At 43.6% G+C, this 22,048-nt stretch overlaps 2 protein-coding genes across 7 annotated transcripts; one reads left to right on the forward strand and one right to left on the reverse strand.

Annotated features, from left to right (window-relative positions):
• Positions 1-1,110: 1,110 nt before the first annotated feature.
• nol10 (nucleolar protein 10) lies at positions 1,111-12,803 on the reverse strand. Its single transcript, XM_022246560.2, has 18 exons — positions 12,578-12,803; positions 11,503-11,548; positions 10,696-10,794; positions 10,019-10,096; positions 9,621-9,658; positions 9,335-9,471; positions 8,844-8,909; positions 8,265-8,411; positions 7,747-7,825; positions 6,945-7,094; positions 6,396-6,515; positions 5,597-5,723; positions 5,231-5,409; positions 4,660-4,749; positions 4,138-4,320; positions 3,459-3,682; positions 2,912-3,014; positions 1,111-2,382 (listed from the first exon to the last, which is right to left on the reverse strand). Exons 1-18 carry the CDS (start codon positions 12,641-12,643, stop codon positions 2,263-2,265), a joined length of 2,052 nt encoding a protein of 683 aa, XP_022102252.2. The 5' UTR covers positions 12,644-12,803; the 3' UTR covers positions 1,111-2,262.
• Positions 6,569-21,935, forward strand: LOC110985503 (uncharacterized). 6 transcript variants are annotated; one of them, XM_087148595.1, is made up of 6 exons: positions 13,360-13,687; positions 14,532-14,666; positions 16,345-16,448; positions 17,164-17,286; positions 18,251-18,404; positions 19,439-21,935. In XM_087148595.1, the coding sequence occupies exons 2-6, from the start codon at positions 14,591-14,593 to the stop codon at positions 19,486-19,488; spliced, it is 507 nt and encodes a 168-aa protein (XP_087004721.1). In that variant the 5' UTR covers positions 13,360-13,687; positions 14,532-14,590; the 3' UTR covers positions 19,489-21,935. The 6 variants fall into 6 exon arrangements, with proteins under 6 accessions (XP_087004719.1, XP_087004721.1, XP_087004720.1 ...); XM_087148594.1 differs by having other exon boundaries at positions 13,361-13,583; XM_087148598.1 differs by having other exon boundaries at positions 13,366-13,408.
• Positions 21,936-22,048: the final 113 nt, after the last annotated feature.

Here is a 22,048-nt window from a genome sequence, read left to right on the forward strand (position 1 = left end):
AGAGGGCGCAACTTTTTAAAAAAATTTTTTAGCAACGGAAGCTCCTTTGGTCGGAACTGCACTTTGCTGGCTCACGAACGACTAGGAAATGCACGCAGTCACAGTCGCATCCCTACCAACAAAATGAACACTACCCACCAACGCGGCTCTTTTCAACCGATGAGGGGGCGCTTCTGCTCGAGGAGGATAAACAGGTTATGACACCATGGGTATTTCGTTACACCTGATTTCTCGTGCGATTAACACTGTAAGAAGAGCGTGATACACGCAATTACCAAGCCAGACTGAGCGTTGTTAGAATACACAGTATCACGGAAACGCCGGCTGTGTATGGCCACCCGAACAGTGGCTGAATTATGTGCCGACGATAGTAAGTCACCATCTAGATCACAATATGCGTCACAGTCACGTCTTGACAAGACAAGCCATAAAACTATGACAGGCCACCAGTGCAAAAACAAAACATGGGACTGGTGTATACATTCTTAAATTAACAGTGTAACAATTCACTAAGTACTGAAAGCTCACGCAACTCTCAATGAACAAAATAGGGAATTTTGAGGTAAATATAGACACCAGCCAAGGATGATATTCCTTCGCCATTTGGCCGCCCATAAGAATAATGGGCAACGTGACAGCAGTGTATACATGATTAAATTAGCAGTGCAGCAATTACTTGCAATTCGCAAATTCCATAAGTGATAACATCTGTCTCTTATGATCAGTGGGGCTTCCGGGACTTTTCAGCAGTCAGGGAGGCGGTAGTTCATTAAAGAAAAACTGTTACACTGCCCCTCTATGATATTGATCTTGATTTTGATCTGTATACTGCACAAATCGCCCCAGATGTGGACCTGCAGTCCCTCATGCATCACCCCTTTACTTTGATGTTATCTAACATTGCTTTGAATGTTTTCACATCTGGTGCTGATTTAATTACAGATGGCAAATGGAAAGTCAAGACTGTGGACTTGGAGGATTAACTCCCCTAAGCTGTGCACCACTTTTTGTAACATGGATCTTGCTAGCAGCTAGCTCGATTACTACATCCCACAATACATAAACAGCTATCGACACCTAAAAAAAAGTCTCCTGTGTGCAACACTCGGGTAATTTAAATTGTGTTTATTTGCATCCACCTGTGACTAGAAGTGGCTTCACAAGTACCTAATCATGCTTATCTATAATCAGTACACTCTTTCTTTGCATACCCCATCGCACATAACCAAGAACACTTTTCGTAGTCTGAAAGGTCTCTAAAATCCACCGGTGTTTTCCCAACTGAAAATTGATTGATGGGCCCGAGGAGGGCTATGCCATGCCGTGGCACATGAGTGGAAAGTCATACCCAGTTTGCTCACGATTCTTGCTTGCTCTGTTCGGCCAAGTCTGTTTTTCAACACGCCTTCTGCCCATTGAAAAAGTCTCCGACGCGGGCACACGTGGGTTTGTGGGTTTCTGACTGGTGTCAAGGAACAGAGACACTGGCAAGTCGTGGACCGTCTCTACATCAACTGGCTATGGCTTACAGTAGCATATGCATCTGTGAGAAGTGGTTGAAGCTGCTAGCGATCATAGCTTTCAAAGAGGCTAATGTTTTCCAATTACAGCCGAGTCATAGATATCTGTATTGAAGATGCCAAACTTTGTTCATGTGTGTGCCTTCCTATGGTGCTTACTGGACCGTGGGCCGCAATAGCTCCTTGAAAAGTGCAACAAACAGTGATGTCATCACTTCACAGAGGCCTATTCAGACTCACCCCCAGAGACTAGTTAGGCACTGATAGATATGTTTTTTTTTCAGAGGTCCAAGATGAACCACTGCTCCAGCCAACTCTTTGTTCAACCATGAATTGATTCAGAGGGAACCTAGTAAGTTTTCCACTGCATTTTACTCTCTCGATTGAAGCCAGTCATCGTTCCGATTGTTCTGCACATATTCTTATAACAGCTTTCCTGTATGTTGTTCACCTCACTTTGATACAAATATACCTGTTGGCACAAGCTTGATAGGCACTTTACAGAGATCTCGACAATTTTGGTCATTCAGAGGACACAAATGGATGAATGTATCTGTGTGTGTGAGCAATACATGCAACAAAAGTGATCCCATCCAATATCGCCTCAAGCTACAAGTTCGGCTGTGAGTATGAGATGTTGCACTCATCAATTTGGCCAATTCGACGACAACCGTCCATGACCCTTTGCAAAAACTCTATAAAATTATAGAATTAAGAACAAGCTGAAACACTTTTGAGATCGTCATCTGTGAAACTTTCCCGCCCGCGATTTGCCCGCGAGCTGTCCAGCCGATCGCCTGAGTTTTTTACGTTCCCTGTGATGCTCCATGGTGTCCTGCTTGAACTTGGCTTCCTTTGCCGTCTGGAACCCGACAAGCCAAGAAAGACGAAAAGAGAAGAAATACAAACATGAACGTCAACAGGGACTAGTGTTTTACTGTACCATCAAGGACGAGGCACGGCTATCCCAATTCCATCTGCAATGCAACACTCTCCCACACGCTTGTAGGGGACGTTTTTACACAAAGGACTGACGACCACGGATGTGTGCCTGTCCTCGAAAGTAGACACTGCTGTACATTTTCAATCCGAGCAAGACGGTCCTGTTTTACTGTAACTTTGAGAACAAGTCATCAAGGTTGCCCTTGTATAGTTACATGCACACATGCTTATATCTGGGACTATTTTCAATAAATGATTTTAATGGTGAGGACAGGAATTCACTCTGTATGGTTGTACAGTGGGTCTTAAATGATAATGCCGTACATGTACACGGTGGTGGTAAAGCGCAATACTTCCAATGGTCTCCCCTTAACTTTCATACGAAGGAGTGTCCCTCGTCACAAGCTTCAAGAAGCCAGTTTCTGCAAGAGGGTTTATGCAATACGCACCTTTTGTACGGTGAAGGTTAGCTGCTGGTTGCCGACGGAGGAACCGATGCGCTTGACTGCTCCCTGTGTGTCCTCCTGGGCAAGTCTGTCGGCCAGGCTAGTTCTGTGAAAAAAAAAAAAATTTCTCAGAGCATTTTGGGGGGGGGTTATAACACACCTTGGGTTTGCGCACATTCCGCTTGTCGGTGTTAACTGTACATCGCTTCTGCGTGTATGCAAGCACGTGCATTTATGTTTTGCTGTGCCACCAGGGACAGGGTTTGTGTCGACTTTGGTTCCTACAATGGAACATTCTCCCCCTGACCACAGGGAACAGGGAAATGCCCTTAGTTCCTTCCGTGTTCTGTCCTGTTAATAGCTATAGAAGAAAGCATTAAGACATGCCAGGTATGCCCCATCAGATGTCGCTGCCAAGTAACAGCATTCGTTCTCTGGTTTAGCAGACTCCAGACCTTACTTTATTCACTGAACCTGGTCCTGGGATTTCAAAGTTGTGACCAAGTACTGCACGTCTGGGCATCCGATGTCCCTAAGCAGTTGTCCTTACCTCAATTGCCTCTTGCTGAGCCGCTTCCTTCCGATGGTCGAGCTAAACTCCTCCCCTTTCTTCAACTCATAGAACTTGGGTGTGGCCCCGGCGGCTGCCTGGGACCGGGCCTCGGCCCGCCGCTCTTCCCTCAGCTGCTGGTGCTGCTTACGGAGCTCCTGCTGCCAGGATCGGTCGTCGTCGTCAGAGCTGCTGTCCTCATCGCTCGGCCTTCCCTCCTCTTCCTGTACATTTTTGTGTGCGTGATAATTTGTGTATATCGTCAGGTTGTGAACCACTCTCCAGAAAAACTCACAGAGGAATGTATGAAACTATCCATGATGCACTTTACGGGAAGCAGATTTTGCTTATTCAAAAAAGGCACCAAAATGAACCGAAACCTTAGCTTTCCAGGGAAGAATGTAAAATTAAACACATGTGCCTCAAGCTTTTACCCTTAGGTACTCATAGAAATTTCCTCCACCTTGTATAAAACCCCGAGAAACACCTCAAGTTATTGCCTGTTTCTATGTTGCATGCTCCCCTTACAACAGCTGTGCATTACAAGTGAAGGTTGTTTCAGCCACTCCGATCCACTCACAAGACTGAAAGCGTACATCGGTCACATTAGTTATGTCTTGTTTTTCACAAGTACAGATTAGTAAGAGGACCACAACATGACCAGCACTCTTCAGGGTACCTCCAGTTCGTCAAACTGCTGCAGCACGGTTCTCTTCTGGGCTGCCTTCTGCTGCTGCCGCTGCTGCTTTGTGATGACCGGATGGAGGAGCCGGTAGTCCTCGCTCGATTCGTCCACCTGGAACTCGGGGTTCTTAAACAGCGCCGCAAAGCGGTCGTCATGGAGAATGCTGTCTGCTTCAGCCTGAAGGTAAGAGACGTATTCCAAGGGCCTTTTAATGGGCAGGCTGACAGCGTGGAAAGCAAACTGCATCACAACACTTTGGACTCAACCATTTGACCACCCATGACTGAAAACTGTTTCAATCACTGGCCAATGGCCAGCATTTTGGCAGTTGACTCTTTCCATGAGCATGTACAAGTTTTAATTATGTTGGCAGGTTTTTTCAAGAATGCCAAAGCACCTGTCCTAGATATGCTACAGGTCCCCTTTCTAAGAAACCATCTCCAGCCCTGCCTTGAACTTCCAACTTGTTCAGGCTACTGGACCTGATCATCAAAACAACACCCCCCCTTCCCTCACCTTCTTGTCTCTCTTGCCCTTGGATGTCTGCTCCAGCTCCTGTTGTTCTTGCAACTTGGAAGCAAGCGCTGCGTTCACCTTGGGTAGCTTCTGTTGTTATCATAAAAAAATCAACATAAAATCGATGACTATAATCCATGACCATGATGAGTACACGTACCTCATTGCAGTAGGCTTGGTTACATCACAGTACCGACAACATGCATTAGAACACACCAGATGTCTGACACACAAACGCTGCAGGCTTGTACACATTCAAATGAAAATTTTGGTGCATGGTCTCCACGCCACTTGCCAACATGAACCAGAGCCTTCCCCGGCACGTCTTCCACTGCCTCCCGGGCCAAGTTTAATTAGGGACCACTGGCCGATCTTTTTGTGCCTGATACCCATGATATAAGCCACTGGGCAAAAATCATCAGGTCGTTCACACCCGTTCGCTGATCTAATATGGCCCCGTCTGTCAGTCACTTGCCAACCATGTTCAATTTCTCCACGGAATTCATACACCTCTGGAAAGGGCAGAACAAAAGATGACCGAGGAGCAAACGACACGAACCCCCCGACTTACTCTCAGTTGTAAACGGCTGGCTCTGTCCTCTTCTATCTTCTGCTTGATCTTGCTCTTGACATACTCTTCGTAGGCAAAGGGGTCAGCGATGGCTTTAGCCTTGTGGTACAGCCTGATGTCCATGAAGTACCCGTGCATGTAGGCCCGCAGTAGACTGGTACCGACAAGGTGGGCCAGCCCTGATTTTACAAAAATCACGAGATGTATCAGCTTTGGCTCCAAAAATCACGTAGAGAGATCATGATTTAGTTTACCGTGATTTGTCGGACATTTGGGATGTTTGGCAGTTTTTAAAAAAATTTTTTTCCGGATTTCTCACTCTACCAAAACAAATTTTATGCTTGGCTGTTCATTTTATTTCCTTACCGAGGTTTTCTAGCTCAGCTTTGGTGACAAACTTGTAATCGTCATAGATTGTGCTGTGGGAACTGTCCTCCAATTCCTCGGTCAGATTATCCAGGAAGGCACACCACTTTGGAGCCGGGCCTAAGCTCTTCAAATGACACATGCGTGCATTAGTTAATGGCAATGACGACAATGCTACCTGTCTTAATCAGAAGCACCGCCTCATCAGTTAAAAAGAACCATGTTGGTGGGGAGTGCTCATTCTGTTGGTAGCGACACAACTGTAATGTATGAAGTCCAGTTCCCAAGCAAAGGAGCCCCCACTCTAGGAATAATTACTCCCGTTAGGGCAGATACCACCTGGTCCGCGTTCTCCAGGATAACTGAGGGAGGCTGGTTGGCGTGTACGAGGGAAAGAAGTCAGTATTCGCCAAGCTACAGAATGTCATTTACACGTTCACATCTACCAACTGACAGATCCGTCATATTCAACAGTGTGTCTCCCACAGTCCTTTGCTTTCCACTGCCTTTGGCGTCAGGCTGGGTCTGAGGCCAGTATTTTGTGTCTTGGGCTTCGGTTTTACAATCAGCCTGCCACAGGACACAGCCATAGCCACACACAACTGAGCCCACTGTAGACTCGGCTGGCATCAGAAAATGGCGGATCAAAACTTTAGATCGTGGAAGTTGTATGACATCAGTGAAACCAATCTTATCTTTCCGTAAGTCCCCTAGTCCAAGCGCCGTCAAGTGGGATACTAGCATTGTGACACTCACAAGACACCTCAATCAGAGAGAAATGACTAAAATCAGAACTTACTGGGATAAAATACACGCCAAGCTTGGGTGCTTCGTTGGCTGTTAGAATGAGTCCTGATGATGGTACAAGACACATGCCATTGATGCTGTGCTCAGGTTCGATAGCAGTGAAAGCTTTCCCCTTCAAAGCAAAAAGATAACCCAACCAGAAACACAACAAAAATTGGGATATTTTTTTAAAGAATATTTATGAGTGGAATTTTCCTCTGTTTTTCGAAACTGAACATTTCTTTACTGTTTTATCTCTACAGGTTCCTTCTGGACTGCAAGCCACTGTGCCATTGCCACTTTAATGGGATCACTACCAAAAAGGGTAAGAAAGCGAACTCAAATCTATCATGTTTGATTAGAATTTAGTCCTGCAAGTGAAATGAGTCACAGCATGTTACAAACCATGAAATATGGGAAAGCTGGGGAGATCTTTCAGACACATAAATTGTCACATCCGGATTTAAACATTCTTTTGTGTATACCGCATACTGACGGCCTCTTTTCTGACGTTTAACAAGACCCACTCTGAGAATGACAGAAATACACCCCTACAACTCACAGTGTGCACGTCCCATATTCTGACTGCTCTGCTATCCGTGGACACAACCATTTCAGCTTGTGGGTGGAACTCGACCGCTTTGATGGGCAGGCTGTAGTGATGGTCTTTCACCAGTAAGGGTTTGTCTGAGCGGATATCATACAAGAGAACCTGACAGGAAAATCAGACGAAGGGAGTCCTCATTTGGACAAGCCACCACACCTGGTAGTTACGTGTAGTTTTACTTTATTTACATTTACTTCAGAACAAACCACTGTAGAAACTTCAGTAAAAATCTCTTTACCCCTTCGCACCGGGAACCGCTGACAGCCGCGGCTTTGTGTGAGGATTAGTGCATACCACACATACAGTCTATTCACCATGCAGCTGCTGGTTCAAAGGGGCCTGCTGATGGACAAAGCCCTCCATTCAAGGCATGCTACAGCCCAGCAGTCGCGGTCAAAAGAATTCCCGGCGCGAAGCGGTTAATACAACTTGTATTTTCCACAACACGGTTATTACAAAATAAACGCTACTGGATACTCGTTACCAATCCCCTCCGAGTGAGAACAAGAGAGCGCATGTTTTCACCCTGAAATAATGGTCCTTCGGTGGGAAATCACCGCATACGCGCAACAGGTGTATGCCCACTAGGCTTTGGATGCACTGAGAATGCAGGACCAGTTTATGCTGGAATGTACTGTCTCTGCGTGTGTGGCGGGTGCCTGCATGAGTCCACTAGCTCGGCTCTCAACACTTCAACTCGAGGCAGATAACGATAAGCAAAGATTTCTTCAAGGGCCTCATTTGTGGTGGTGCCTACCTGTCCAGTAGATGTTCCGACTGCCATCTGTAAGCCATCTTTGAATTTCAGTGCCGAGACAGAGGGCATTCCTTTGACCCTGAAACATTAACAAAAAAAACTCCTACAAGATACAAAATAGTCAGGAAATGGTACCAGCAAATGGTACCCTAAAGATTTAATTTCAGGTTCTGTCGTTCACTGACATAAAATAACATCGCTGACTTTCCGTAATGCAGTACCCCCTGTATGAGATTCGCAAGCTTGGTGAGATGTCTGCATTATCACGTAGTCAGTGAGGTATGTACATCAAACATGGTCTTTATCCGAATCTTTCTTACAATTGACACCTGTAAGATTCTGTGACCTCGGAAATGCTCCCTAAGCATAAGTCCCAGCTGCCAGTTATTCTAGAACAGCCGCACTGGCTGGTTTGCCTGTCCCACTCCAAATGTCTAAACGACAGCAACTGGAAGTTTTAGTACAATTCACCCCTCCGCCCCCACAAGGAAGTGAATCCGATGCACTTGTGGACTGACTGTGTTTCCGTGGTGACGCTGCTCAGGGCACAATCCAAGATGGCCGCCTGTTTCCGGCTGCGCGGGTCCCAGCATTCCACCCTTCCCTCCAGCGTTCCCAGCGCCAGCAGGTGGTGCTCAGGGTTGATGCTGCAGGCGTTGATTGCACTTTGGCCGAGGGGAAAACGTCACACAGAGCGTGGTAAGATGGAAAAGCTCTTCGACTGTGATACATGCTATGAATTGATGCAATGAACCACTTCATCATCAAGTCAGAGAAGGGGAGCATTTCTCAAACCTTGCCTTCCTCTATGACTTCACTTCTAACCTAATAATAAAGGCCGTGTATGTTAAAAAAATTAAGAGACTCTCAATTTTCACAATGTTTACTTTTGCATTCATGAATTTATGTTTACCTACAATCAACTGAACCTGAAGGTAGAGATGATAACAAAACTTGACAAATTGAGGAGACAACCAAAAATCAAAGGATGCCGATGACAAGGAGGTTTGAGAAACAGCCCGCAAAAAATTCACCTTAAATCAGGTAGAAGTCTAAGTTGTTCTAAAACAAAGATTTCAGAAATGGCCAGGGCTCACCTTGCTTCAGATAAAAATGGACTCAGGAAGCGCCCCTGCTCCAAATTCAGTCTGTAGACCTCTGGACTTGAAGAGATGAAAAAAACCAGGCAAAGCATGAATTTACACACAGAAATGGAACAGGGAGACACATTCAGGGAATCTTTAAATGCTAGTTATCTCACCTCCCTTATGCAAACATCCATTTCAGGACAAAGTTGGTTTTTTTTTTCCAGTGAAGTGACTGTCTTTGACAGACTTATGCCAACATAAAGCAGAACTGGCCGGCTATGACTTGATACAGTTGACTGATTAGCCAGCTTTGTCTACCAGTCGCCTGCTTTGGTCTGTTGGTGGAATTCAACTGGTTACAGTACCAACCAGAATGAAGATCTGACTGTCAGTGACTAGCCTGTGATTTACATGTAGCATGGGAAGTGGACAGACGTTCGGACTGTCAGCGACTGCTCCGGCGGGAGGGTTAAGCAAGACCGATGCGTACATGTACATACCTAGCTCCCACAAGGAAAAGGTCACAAGACGGCTCATGGTATGCCAAGTCCCGACCAAACTTGGGAATCCGTAATCGGTGGTATCGACCGTATCGTGCGTGAAACTCCACATAGCGATCACAATGCAAGAATACCATCTACGGAAAAAAATAATAATAACTGAACAAGAGAACTTCCCTTTTGGTCTCAAGATTGACAGTCTTGCCAAAACATCAAAGGCAAGACTTCCATTTGTGAAACAATTCTTTTTTTTCTACAAAAAAGAAAATCTGTTAACTTTTTTTACCTTAGAGTAGTCTTCAGACAAGATGTGAAACCTAACGACTGAAACAGAAACCACAAAATGAGAAGTCAGGACAACATCTTCAAAGAACTGGGGAAAGGTTTCCAACTGATGTTTCAGGAGTTGGACCTTGTAAACTGCGACACAATTTCTTTTAGGGTGCGGCTTAAGCATCTCACTGACGGACAGTTGGTTGATTGCTCTTTCTGTTTGGTAATGTCAAGATCACAGACAGTCTGAATGAAAGGTTATTTCAGCCAGGGCAGCTAGAAGAAGCTGAAAGCCAGGAACTAGGCGTGTCAATTTAGTTGGCGGCAGCTTGAAATAACACAGCAGTCTATGGGAGTGGCTGTAGCCTCTTTTAGCTTCACAGGACCCAAGCTTGAACATATACCGATTACCTTCCGAGTCAAAGCATCGTTCAAACTTCATTGACAGCTGCGTGACTTCAAAACATCGCACCCGCGGCTTGTAGGTACCTGCCCAAAATCAATCCACACAAAATCTCGCACTCAGAGTGAAACCTCATATTCAAACACGCCAGTTAAACAAAGACAAAGGTGAATTCTTTCACAGTTTAAGACTTTATGTGGCAAAAGTGGATACCTGTTCAATATTTACGGGTCCATGTTATGAATCTCTCTGGGTGCATATCAGCTCACAGAAGATCCAGGTGGGAACGGAAATTCTGATTATCAATACGTGGACATATCTGGAAATCATTCAAACAATTTTTTTTCATCCATTGTTTAACCCTAACCGCAAAGCATATTGTTTGGCTTACACTACTCAGTACTACAAAGTACTAAGTAGTAGCCTGAGCCTGAAGGACCTAGCGCTACAAATGACTGCTTCTGGCTAGGTGACTAGCCATGTAATAAAGCCATGCATTCACAGTGCCACAGCACTGTATGGTACGTTGTCTCATCTATTGTATCTTATGGCTTCACAGAACAATAAGGTCATGTCCTCTTACAAGCGACAGGGCTGAATACTACATTTTACCACAACTAGTAATTTGCAGTATTATGTAGGGTTAGGGTTAGCTAACAATAGTTGAGCATGTCCACCTGCCTACCTGTTGCTAATATAAACTGGTTATCTGCTGTAATTTGTACACCACTGCTGACTGAAGGCATCTCAAAATCCTGAATCAACTGTATCCTGTGCTGTAGATCTGATGCGTTGGATGAGGAAAGAATGCGAGTTAGAGAATCACTTCAAATCACTCAGGTACTCTGGGTACTCCAGTGATCAGCAAACCTTGGTCTTAAAAAATACATCAGGTAGTGAAATGCAAAAAGCTACATGACTTTAACATCAAGTTCAGAAAAATATGAAAAAATACGTCATCGCAAACTTTACTCACCATTGAGCTGACAAAATTCTCCAAGATATCCATAATTATACAAAGATGAGGCAGGAAGCATTTCACTAGTCAATATTGTGGCCTTTATGTCAAATCTTAAATCATCGGCCAAATTAAGCTGAAAGCAGTCTTCTGTATAAGCTTATTTTAGTGCATTTTTTTTTAAAAGCTTGGGAACAGACTGTCAGATAGTGTCTGATTTTAGGAAAAGATATATCATTTAGTAGTCAGTGGTAAAATTGCCAACAGAGTTTGAAAAAAACCTGCTGCCAGATGTTCCTTTTAACTTTTTCATTATAATTGCACTAACGAGTTGGACTGGCACCATCACTTTTTTACATTTTTTTTCTCACTGCATGGTTAACTGCAAGTTTTGACAGTCTCATTTACACAATGATCATGCTTCAAAATTCTTGAAGCACTAAGTACCCTACTTGTAAAGTCACTCTGAAAGGAAATGGGGCCTTTTGTACAATAAGGCAGTCAACCACCGAACAGGGACGATGTGATGCCTACCTCGGTCAGATTTCTGCAACGCCCTCTTCTTCCGGTCTGACAACCACTGATTAAAGAGAGAATCGCATAATATCAGCAGTAAATTTAGGAGCGTGCGTACTGGTTTCGGCAGAAACACTCTGGTAAATGTAGCCTTTCAGCCTACATTTGTTTCAACTTGGATAATACATCTATCTCATGACAATCATTGGGAACAAAATTCAAATATGTTCTAAAAAAAATAAACAATCACAAGAAAACTGAAACATGGATTGCCAAACTAAATTCCAACTGTCCCTTCACTGTCTTTTGTCTTCACAAGCTGGTAACGGTTCAGAGCATTTAACACGGTCGTTAACACTGAGTAAATGCAAGTATGTTAGAAACTGAACTGCTGGGTGGGGACCTGGGATCTAGGGGGAGACCTGTACCCCTAGAACTATGGAGCTTCTTTTTTTACCTCTCCGAGAGGTGCACATGGTGGACCAACTAGGAACTAGCCCCATACAGTAGTTCTACTTCTAGGAGTATTACGATCACATTATATAATTGTAAGGGGCTTGACATGGAACAGTGTAATTATGTTACATCCAGCTGTGTTAAATTCCCTAACTGTATCTGTCGTGTCCGTCCTCAAGACAGACATGACAGACACAGTTGGGGCCCAGCCCTCAAGAAAAGGCCAAAAAGGACATGGCACATTATGGGTAAACAATCTTGAATTTGTTTTGACTAGAAATCAAGAGAAGGAACACAGTAAATGAACAAAATGACACACTCTAAGAAGAAACGGGCTGAGGAGATGAAGGGAGAGATCGAAGCCACTGGAATGCAGAGATGTCAATTATACACAAACAATATTTCGTAACCCAACCATCATGACATAAACGTGATAAAAACATGTAAATCCCTTTATTTAATTGTACTCTTTTCATGTTCAGTTAAGAGCAACCTTGGAACAACCTCCGACCGCGAGATATCGAGAATGTAGGCCTACTCAACTGCCGAATAGGATAGGCCTATCGTTTTGAGCATACTAATGTTAAGTGATGAACAACAATTTCAATCATCATCATGATCATAACATTCGCCTCACCTCTGGAAGTGATTTACCAAGACTGAGGTTGTAAACCTTCACATTATTCGCTTGAGACACCTGCATAATGTAAACTTCTTACACAACACTCAATGACAAAATTCTAAAGAATTAGGCCCCAGCTCTTATTCAAACGTCATGCTGGCAGTAAACACGTGCTCTTCCAGTTCTGTTCAACCAACGAGCAAGATATGGTATTTATAGTCTTCATGGTGTTCTGACGGTCTAGCATCCTATGTTTACTTATTATTCAGCATAGATAGATGCGGCACCATACTTCAGGCTCTAGAGGGCGCCGTAACCGATCCGACTCACGCGCTGAAGGCCTTGGGGTACAGTCCACTAATTCAAACCCCATTGAAAACAGTGTAAAATCACCATTCTTCAGAGCTCAATAACATGCAAGCCAAAATCCCTGGGGTGTCTCACACAAAAATGTAATAATTATTCGGTCATTATTCTTTCAGTTTCTTTTCAATTTTCGGGGGTTAACCAATGACATCTTTAATAATTCACCTAAAACAAAACTAACCCCCAAAAGTCGAAGTGCCAATCTCAGTCCGCGGCCATTTTTCAAATGGCAACCCCCTACTTTATTTTTCCTTTGGGAACATTTTTCAACCGTATTTTTTATCCCCTCTGCCCTCAGATGGAAGCCCAAAGAACCAGGGACTTGATCCTGGCAAAGATTTACACAATCTCACTATTTTGGGGGCCAAATAATACCCTTTTTCAAAAGATACTGCGGGGGCGCTTGGCGGAAATTATTGCTTGAATTAGTGGACTGCACCCTGAACATTAACACCGCGCGCGCGCTTGAACTCATGGCTGGTAAGGCGAGTTGGTGTGTGGACGACCTTTTTTTCTGAAGGACTGAGGGATTATGCCAGAAAATTTTGTCGTGTGATCATTTCGCTTGGGACACCAGTTTGCAATTCGTACCCATTATCCATCTGAAGGCAATAACGTGTCCCACAGAGCCAAGTTTAGCAGGGAAAATATTGAGGTATTCACTTTACAAAACACTGACAATTTTTCAGACCAGTGTCATAGTCATGGTCTCAATAGGGTTTGTGCACAGGTGTCAAGCTACCTCCAGAACTGTGTAAGGTTAGTTGTCAGCCTTGTCCCGGCCACTTGGGTTCTGGGTTATACATGTAGGTATGGAACTCCTTCCGAGGCATTGACAATGTCTAGTGATATACCACTTAATGGGGATTGTATATTTGGGGACCCTGATCATGGAGCTATTAAAAAGCTTTTTTAAGAGCTTCATATCTTTGTGCCATAACAGAAGGGAGGCCTACATTTTAACCTTGGTAGATGGTGGATTCACCTTGGTAGATGACTATGACATCATGCTGAGTGTAGGGTTGATGTGAAAAGAGGGCAGGGGTTTCAGTAGCCCCACTGTGGGGCTGGGTTAGTTTGAGGGAAATAAGAGGGGATAGTTTTAGCACATATGGTAGATTCAAATTTGCATGGCTGGTTTTTCAGTAAGAAAATCACATTTTCTCACAATTTTCAGTTCGAAATTTCCAAACCATTGGGTCAGCATAGTAAAGACAGCATACAAGCCTTTGGTTTATTGGGGACTGTCCAGTTTTACAAGAATAAAATGACGAAACCTTGGGGTCCCAAAATATACAATCCCCAATCCCCACTTAATCCAGCATCTCCCCTCTTGCCCTTTGGGTTTGGCTGGTAAAATACATGACTAATGCCATGACTTTGCAGGAACTTGGCCCATATATACTTCACTATGCAAACAGCCAGCAGGTCAAGGTCAAAGTGCAAAAAAGCAGCAAAGATAGGAGTCGGCAAATTAAATTTGGCCAACAGAGGTCTGTTAGGTGACCTTCCTAGTAAATGCCACATGTGAGGTCATCTGGCTTCCAGTTGAGTTGCAAGAAAAAGGCACCTAAACGTTGGCGGTGATTTATTTTTTCTACAGTTGACCCTCACGCAAAGCTGTTGGAAAGTGAAAGTGATTCCGGGGGCCCAGTTCTAGATATGGCCTTGTCAAATGTGTGCATTCGACCGGTGACTGAGAAGGAAGTCCACGATGCCTGGCTGATTGAAAGCCTCTGTAAGAAGGAATACATGTACATTTGTACATGTAGTATATTTTGTGTTGTATTGGGCTTACACTGCATGTCTTAGTGACAGTAGAGGTCAATCGTTATTTTGTTCTGTAGCGTAGAATTGGATTGGAACTGAGTCTTATACTTGAGGAACAAGGACAGAGGTTTGATTGAAGAAGTCACTCATCAAATAGATTGCCAGTTTAGCCCTCTTTCAAACCAATTATGCTGTGCATGGACTCGTTACGGGTCATCATATGGGCACTGAGATCCACTTTGCTGTTTGCCAAGGAAGCAGACCCATGTGAAGTTCGTTCCTCGTTGACATCCAGTGTTGAAAAAGTAACTGTTTGATATTCCAATTGAATAAGTAACCGTTTGACGTTCAGGGTTCAAACCCCTAGAATTTCTAGTAGAAATGATGGAGTGCAAAAGGGACCAAAAAAGTGCCACTATGCACATCCATTCACATGCATGACATATGTACCTATTCACATTGTACATGTACATGCCATTTCACAATGATGTATACACACACAACTCTCTCCCACAAAGGCTACCATGACCATTAGTTTGTTGGGTCAAACAAACCCTGAAATGTGGGCAATCGTTTTTTTTCCGCAAATGTAGTTATAGAGAAAAACGGTTAGTTTTATATACTTGCTATTTTCATCCAAACTGTTTCACTCAATTGAAATTAAGCCCACGCCCTGGGTCTAGACTTATTTTTCAAAATGTTTCTGTACACTTTAACGACCCCGCTGCCTCCATTTCAACCAGGGCCAGGCAGTTTTCCACAGTCAAAACAGCTTTGACTGAAGTCTTGTCGGTGGAGTTCTTCGCTTGCAACGAGAAAGGAAAAGACATGTCACTTTCCTCAAATTGAAATAAAAAACCAGCCCCCATGCCTTGCCTGGAGATTACTGTGAATGTAATGTCATTGTTCTTCTCAATCAGCAATGACTCCTGGCAACCTAGGGCATGGGTTTTTGAGGGGGGAGGTCAAACAAGCCCTGAAATGTAGGTGGCAGTTTGTTTTTTTGTCCCTTTTGCACTCCATCGTTTCTAGAGATGTGCATCCTGAGTGATCGCCGAATGTCAAACGGTTGCATATTCAACAATTGTCAAACAGTTACTTGTACCACATTGAATGTTGAACATCAAACGAGGACTAACTTCACATTGCTGCTCAGCTGAGCCAAATTAATGGTAGTCTGAGCAAGTACACCATTCAAATCACTTCATCTGTACACATATGGTATAAAATGTTATTTGCTGGGGGGTATACATCACCCTTCTGGATCTGTAAGTGTTGCATGGATAGATGTTTTAATGCATCATCATAAAGGCTGCCCTCTGCAGTCTGTGTAATTTGTTACTTTGTTAACACCACATTCGGGTTGGTGTAGTGGTTCTTTCCTCACCTTTCACCTCTGCGGTCCGGGTTCAAATCCTGGCCCGGTCCACATGTGGATTGGGTTTTCAGTCCCTACCTAATTTCATGGGTTTTACCCAGACTATTCCTCTGGGGTTTTCCTCCCACTACTAAAAGTGTAACTGCTTCTCATTGTCTCCTCTCTACAGGTTTTTTCAGGCTTGCAAGCTACAGTGCCTAGGGCGCTTTTGAGGAATCCTTGGTGTCATTACCAGAAATAAATAATAATAATAATCCATTCTCGCCAGCTTTTTCCAGTGAAGAGGGGGCATCTGAAGAGACGTGCAAATTCCGTCAAAGGGTTGCCCCCGAACTCTTCTGGGGCTACTTCGAAAATGATCGCCTGATTGCCGTAAGTCTCACACACATTTCCCTCTGTCCTCAAATTAAATAGTTTTGATTGCATAGTGTCAAGACTGGGTGACGTAAAATGTTGCAGAAGTGATATTTTGTGTCTTCTTGGATGCTTCATTTGGCAGTACTTGGATCAAAGAGAGTGAACCACCATTAAACATTCAGAGCAAGAATGTAGCTTCACTGTCATATATCCCTCAGAAGGGCTCACCTATATTGGCATTAGCCCCAGAATTGTGGGGTCCGGGGTGGACATCGGACCCCGCAGTTCTGGTAGTATATACTGGCATACGGAAGCCTTTGGACGGACAAGATCCCACAGAGTTGTGCATTGGTTTGCACCCTGTGCTCAGTACGGTTTGGGGTCAAGGGCTGATGAGCATGTGCCCCAATTCACAAGAAATAGAGCCTGTTTTCCCACACTGGTGCTTGAATGGGCCTTTGTCCTCATGTTTACCTCATGTTTATTCATCACTTGTTTCATTGTGTTGCACCTGTGATCAGTATCTCAGCCGAAGTTGTTGGGTATAAGTCCAGCACTGTGTTTTAACCATAGGCCTAGGGTTTCCAAAACTGCCAGACAAACCAAGGATCCAGCTTGTACAAGTAAGGATCCACCTTGCACGTGCAACTGTGTTACAAAGACTCTTTTGTTCCTGGCTATGGCCACTCAAAAAAATTATGTGTTTGTTGTGCTCTATTTTTCTTCCCAGATTACACATGGAACCAAGACATCACTGAGCAAGCTGACACGCGAATCCATGTTCACCCACGATCCTGAGGGCACAGTGGTCGGTGTGCATTCACTCTGCACTCACCCAGAGCACAGGAAGAAAGTAAAAACAACACTTCGCTCAGAAATTCATAGGGTGCCTGTCCAGCATCAAGTAACAATTCAATTTTAATGAGTTATTTGAAGTTGGGTAGGTCAGACTCCATTTATGGCGCTACACTTGCATGCGAGGTGCACCTGTATTGCTGATTGAGCAGGGGGCACGGGGTTAATTTCCAACGCCCCCCCCCACCGTATGCTGATATATGTTGCCATTTGGGGGAGGGGTTGAAAGCACTGACACTTTTGAAATGGAACTACCATGGGAGGACAGCGAGGACCTGTTATGGATGAAAAAACTTGGACCGTCATTTTTATTTTGCTCATCGAGGAGGATTAGAGTCCAATATTTACTTCATCTTCGTCACTTGTTTACCTTGGTTCCTCATACTGCATGCCAGCCAGCCAGGGAGATGAGGGGAGTCATAATTTGTATGTAAGAAGCAGAATGAGAGATTCACAAAGCCAGATCGGAGCCCAATCCTTTCTGTTATAATCCTGGCCGAAATCAAACTTTAGAAATCAGAGGTCGACCGTGAGGAAAGAAGGTCAAGGAATCTGTTTCCAAGGATGAATTTAATTAATTTTTAAAGAATTAATTTTTAGTTGTTCGCGGTACCCACTGCCACATCCGACTCGATCCAGCCAGCTGACACTGGCAAGCTTGGTGGTCAAGTGGTTAAGACGTCTGCACAAGTAAGCAGGAGGTTATGGGTTCAGGTCCCACCCGAGTACACTTGTGGGTTTTTTCGCAAGCCTTCGGAGGCATACACTGAGTATACAGTGTTTTGATATACGTCGGGCAGAGCAAACAATCCAAAATTAATTCAAGGAATCTCTCGTCAGGGTAAAATTGATTTTCAGGAAATAACCAAAACTGTCTCTTCATCCTCATCTTTTGCACCTTTGTTCATTACTTGGAATGCTCATGTGCATTCTGTCTCCCCCCATGTTCCCTGTCTTTTCAGGGTGTTGCCAAGGCTCTCATGCAGCAGTTCATCCAATATGTCAGAGACGATCTTGTCAATATCACCAAAATCTGTCTTGTGAGCCACGATTTCTTGGTGCCGTTCTATGAAGGACTGGGCTACAAGTGCGAGGGACTATCACAAGTCACATTCGGTAAGTGAACTCTTCAACAGAAAGTGCTGTAATGTTAAAGCTGTGAAGGCCCCTGGCCTTTCGTTTGATTCCAAATGACATCACTTGCAACGAGAGTAGAGGGTCTTTCTTCCTTGTTCCTAAGACAAGCTCCTCAAGCTTCTCATTGTTCATGTATTTGAGAGCAAATTTGATAGCGTTTTGGAACTCTTGGGCACTTTCATAGTTGTGTGGTGTGTAGCATGCATGCTGAAATTGAAATTGTAAAATGTAGATTTATAGACTCATTGAAAACTTCAACCGTAACTAATTAGGGCTACCGACTTCCTTTTTTTACATCCAAACTTTTGTTCTTCACAGAGAACTTTGCAAGTACCACCAGAATCAGGTAGTAAAGAAAGTGTGTCATTGAAGACAATTTTGGGAACAGTGAATAATTCAAGCATTTTCACTACTGGCAGTAATACTGAATATAACTCTCTAGACATTCTTCGTTGGCCCTGACACATGCAACAAAATGTAGCAGCGATCAAGAGTTGTACCGTGCTGGATTCCGTTGTCAGCACTTAGGGTCGGGCTTACTAGTCTAACTACATGTAGGGTTCAGGTACATGTAGGGTTCAGGTACATGTAGGGTTAAGGTACATGTAGGGTTCAGGTACATGTAGGGATAAGGTACATGTAGGGTTCAGGTACATGTAGGGTTCAGGTACATGTAGGGTTAAGGTACATGTAGGGTTAAGGTACATATAGGGTTAAGGTACGTGAAGGGTTAAGGTACATGTAGGGTTAAGGTACATGTAGGGTTAAGGTACATATAGGGTTAAGGTACATGTAGGGTTAAGGTACATGTAGGGTTCAGGTACATATAGGGTTCAGGTTCATCTAGTCCAGTACTTCATTTTGTTGCATTTCGTTGGAATGCCTTTTTAGCGGTGATAGATTTTGAGCTGTAAATTGGACAGGATGTACAGGGATGACCTTATGGTAACCGTAGGGCGAGTAGGATGAGTGTTTAACACCCTCATTTTTCTTTAATTCTGTTCTTGCCTTAGGCCCAGACCCATGGTATGACATGGTTCACAACTTGCCGACTGACAGGTAAGGCGGTGTTTGTGGGCCCCTGTGCAGTTGAAGGTTTCAGCCGGTCCAGTCCCGAGATATTTGTAACATCATCACACTTTTACAAAGTGGCCAAATTGGAATGCTTCTGCTACGACGAAGGCATTCCCGTTTTAGTATGCAGTTTGCCACTTTGTGAACAAGGCCACAGTTTGATCAGGTATTCACAAAGCGCGCAATTTAATCATTGATTTTTTTGCAATTTGCAATCTTAACGACTGGGTGGTTCTTCGGCCAAGGATTACTATGAGAGCAAAAAACTTTCATTTTGATGAAGTCCCCAAAGAAAATATTAGAATTATGTTTGTGTAGTTATTTGTAGCTCAAGAAATGAGAAACATTTGTAACTTGTTGGTGTATATGCTTACATTGAACACCGTTCGAAAAGTTACCAACTTTAAGGTGTAAACAAATACATTGTAATGATTTTGAGACAAAAAACCAAGGAAAAAGCACTGATATTTATTTACACGAACAACTTTCTGGACTCCAAAAATTTGGGGTTCCCTTTTTATTGAACCACCCAAACTCGCGAAAGTTCTCCTTAGAGTTTTCCATTGTGACTTTTTGCTGATACATGTAGTTGGCTCAAAATTGATTCAGTTTATTGGGTAAAACTGAGGAGGCATTTGTTTAATTGGCAAGTACCTAACGCTAATATTCAGTGTGCACTGGTCTATTATTTCCTCTCAAAATACACCCAGTTATTTTATTTTCAAATGTAAACTCTCTTTTAAAATCTATTCACAGCTGTTACATATTATCCTTTGGAAATTAAACATATTAAGTCAAAATTCTTATGAACTCAGTCAGCCTTGGATTTCTCGTTGGACACAAGCAGCCAACCAGCATTCGTCACCGGCAACAGATGGCTTGAAGCTCGTCCCGTTGACACGTCATGCACAATTGCCAAATATCATGTTATCACCAGCAACAGCTCACCTGCCGCGGGTACTGTGTCAACATGTGAAAATAAACACGCCCACAACCGTCTGCGTTTCCAGATGTCGCCACAACGAGTGGGTCGCCTCCGCAATCAGGCTTCGGCACAACAGCATGGAATGATGAACGGGAGGATCAGTTACGTAGCGAATGTCAGCGATGAAGGTCTCAAATATCGACATCAGTCGGCTCATGGCGGCTGAGACTTCATTACATTTATTTCGTTGTCCGGGATGTATATACAAATCACGGCCAAGAATAATTACAAGCTGCACTGAGGACCACCAACAATAACACCAAATACACAATATCCACTTAGCTCCCACTGGAATGCCTAAAAGAAACAAGTTTCTGCCGAGAGGCTCTACAAACTTATTGGATTTATTGATATATATCTTCAGGTACAAAGCAAATTTACATGATAAACAATTTCTTCCAATAAAATAAAATGCGTTTTTAACACAGCATGTAAGTAACAGAGCATAGAGTTGGAAAATAAAAAATTGAACTAAATCAAATTAAACTAAACTAACCAGTTTAGATAATAACATTAATATGAACAGTACATTGATTACTGGTAAAAAATGATAAAAACCATTTTCAAGGTATTTGACGTAGGATTATAATTAATCTTGAGAAAGATGGAGCTTTATCTGTATGAAAGTTTGATAATTGGCTTCTGGTGGGCAGGAAGAGGAAAGGAATGTTACATGTCTGTTGGAAGGAGTGTTCTAGAGGGCACAGGAAATGGGGTGAAGGCTGAAGAGATACCTCGTAAAGAGTTGAAGGGTTTCAGAGAAGGTTCGAGACAAAGGTCCCGAATATCACCATGCAGGGAGTGAGTTAAAACATCTTGGAAAGAGGGTGAAGATAGAACAGAGAATATTTGGAACTGTTGGTCCGGCTGTATATTGATGCTTTAATAACAAAATGTCGGTTTTCCTGGTGTTAACCTGCCGGGAAAAACTCGGAAGAAAGAGAAGCCTATTTGTGGAGGGATTTGCCGACTAATGAGATGATGAGGTAGAGTAGGCGGTTGTACAGAGGAGGCAAGTCAAGTTTAGCAAGACGTTGTTGATAAGTGTAGCAGCATTGTGAGGAAAGCACGATTTAGTGAAGCGGCGTTGGATTGTTTCAAGACATTGAATGTGGTTCTTCTGGTGTATGGGGTAGCCAAACTGGTGAGCCGTATTCCAAGATTGGTCTGCAGGGAGAACAGTATAATTTGAGTAAAACGCCGGCATTTCTGGATTTTACAGTACGTCTTATGAAGCCAGCAGGCCTGGAGCACCTTCTGCGAATGGTCTCTACATGTTTTGTCCAGGTGAGGTCAATTCAAATAGTAACACCAAGACATTTGTAGGAGGTGACGACTTCCAGTGGCTTAGAATCTGCCAAAAAAGTAGTCAGAATTTTGGAACCAAGAACTGGGCGTTATTATTGGTACTTGGTATTAAATACTCCTCTTGGGGGAGCACATTCTATCGAGACTGGTATTCAGGAGGGAAGTCTTTTTTTCGTAGTCGGTGATCTGTTTTGAGTGATGTCATGAAAACGATGGCAAACGGGCCCCATGCTGTTGCTATGGACACGTGGCGTAA

This window comes from Acanthaster planci, linkage group LG18 (assembly GCF_054643075.1).
Source record: "Acanthaster planci isolate LZ-2023a linkage group LG18, COTS_SCS, whole genome shotgun sequence".
NCBI classification, from domain to species: Eukaryota; Metazoa; Echinodermata; class Asteroidea; order Valvatida; family Acanthasteridae; genus Acanthaster; species Acanthaster planci.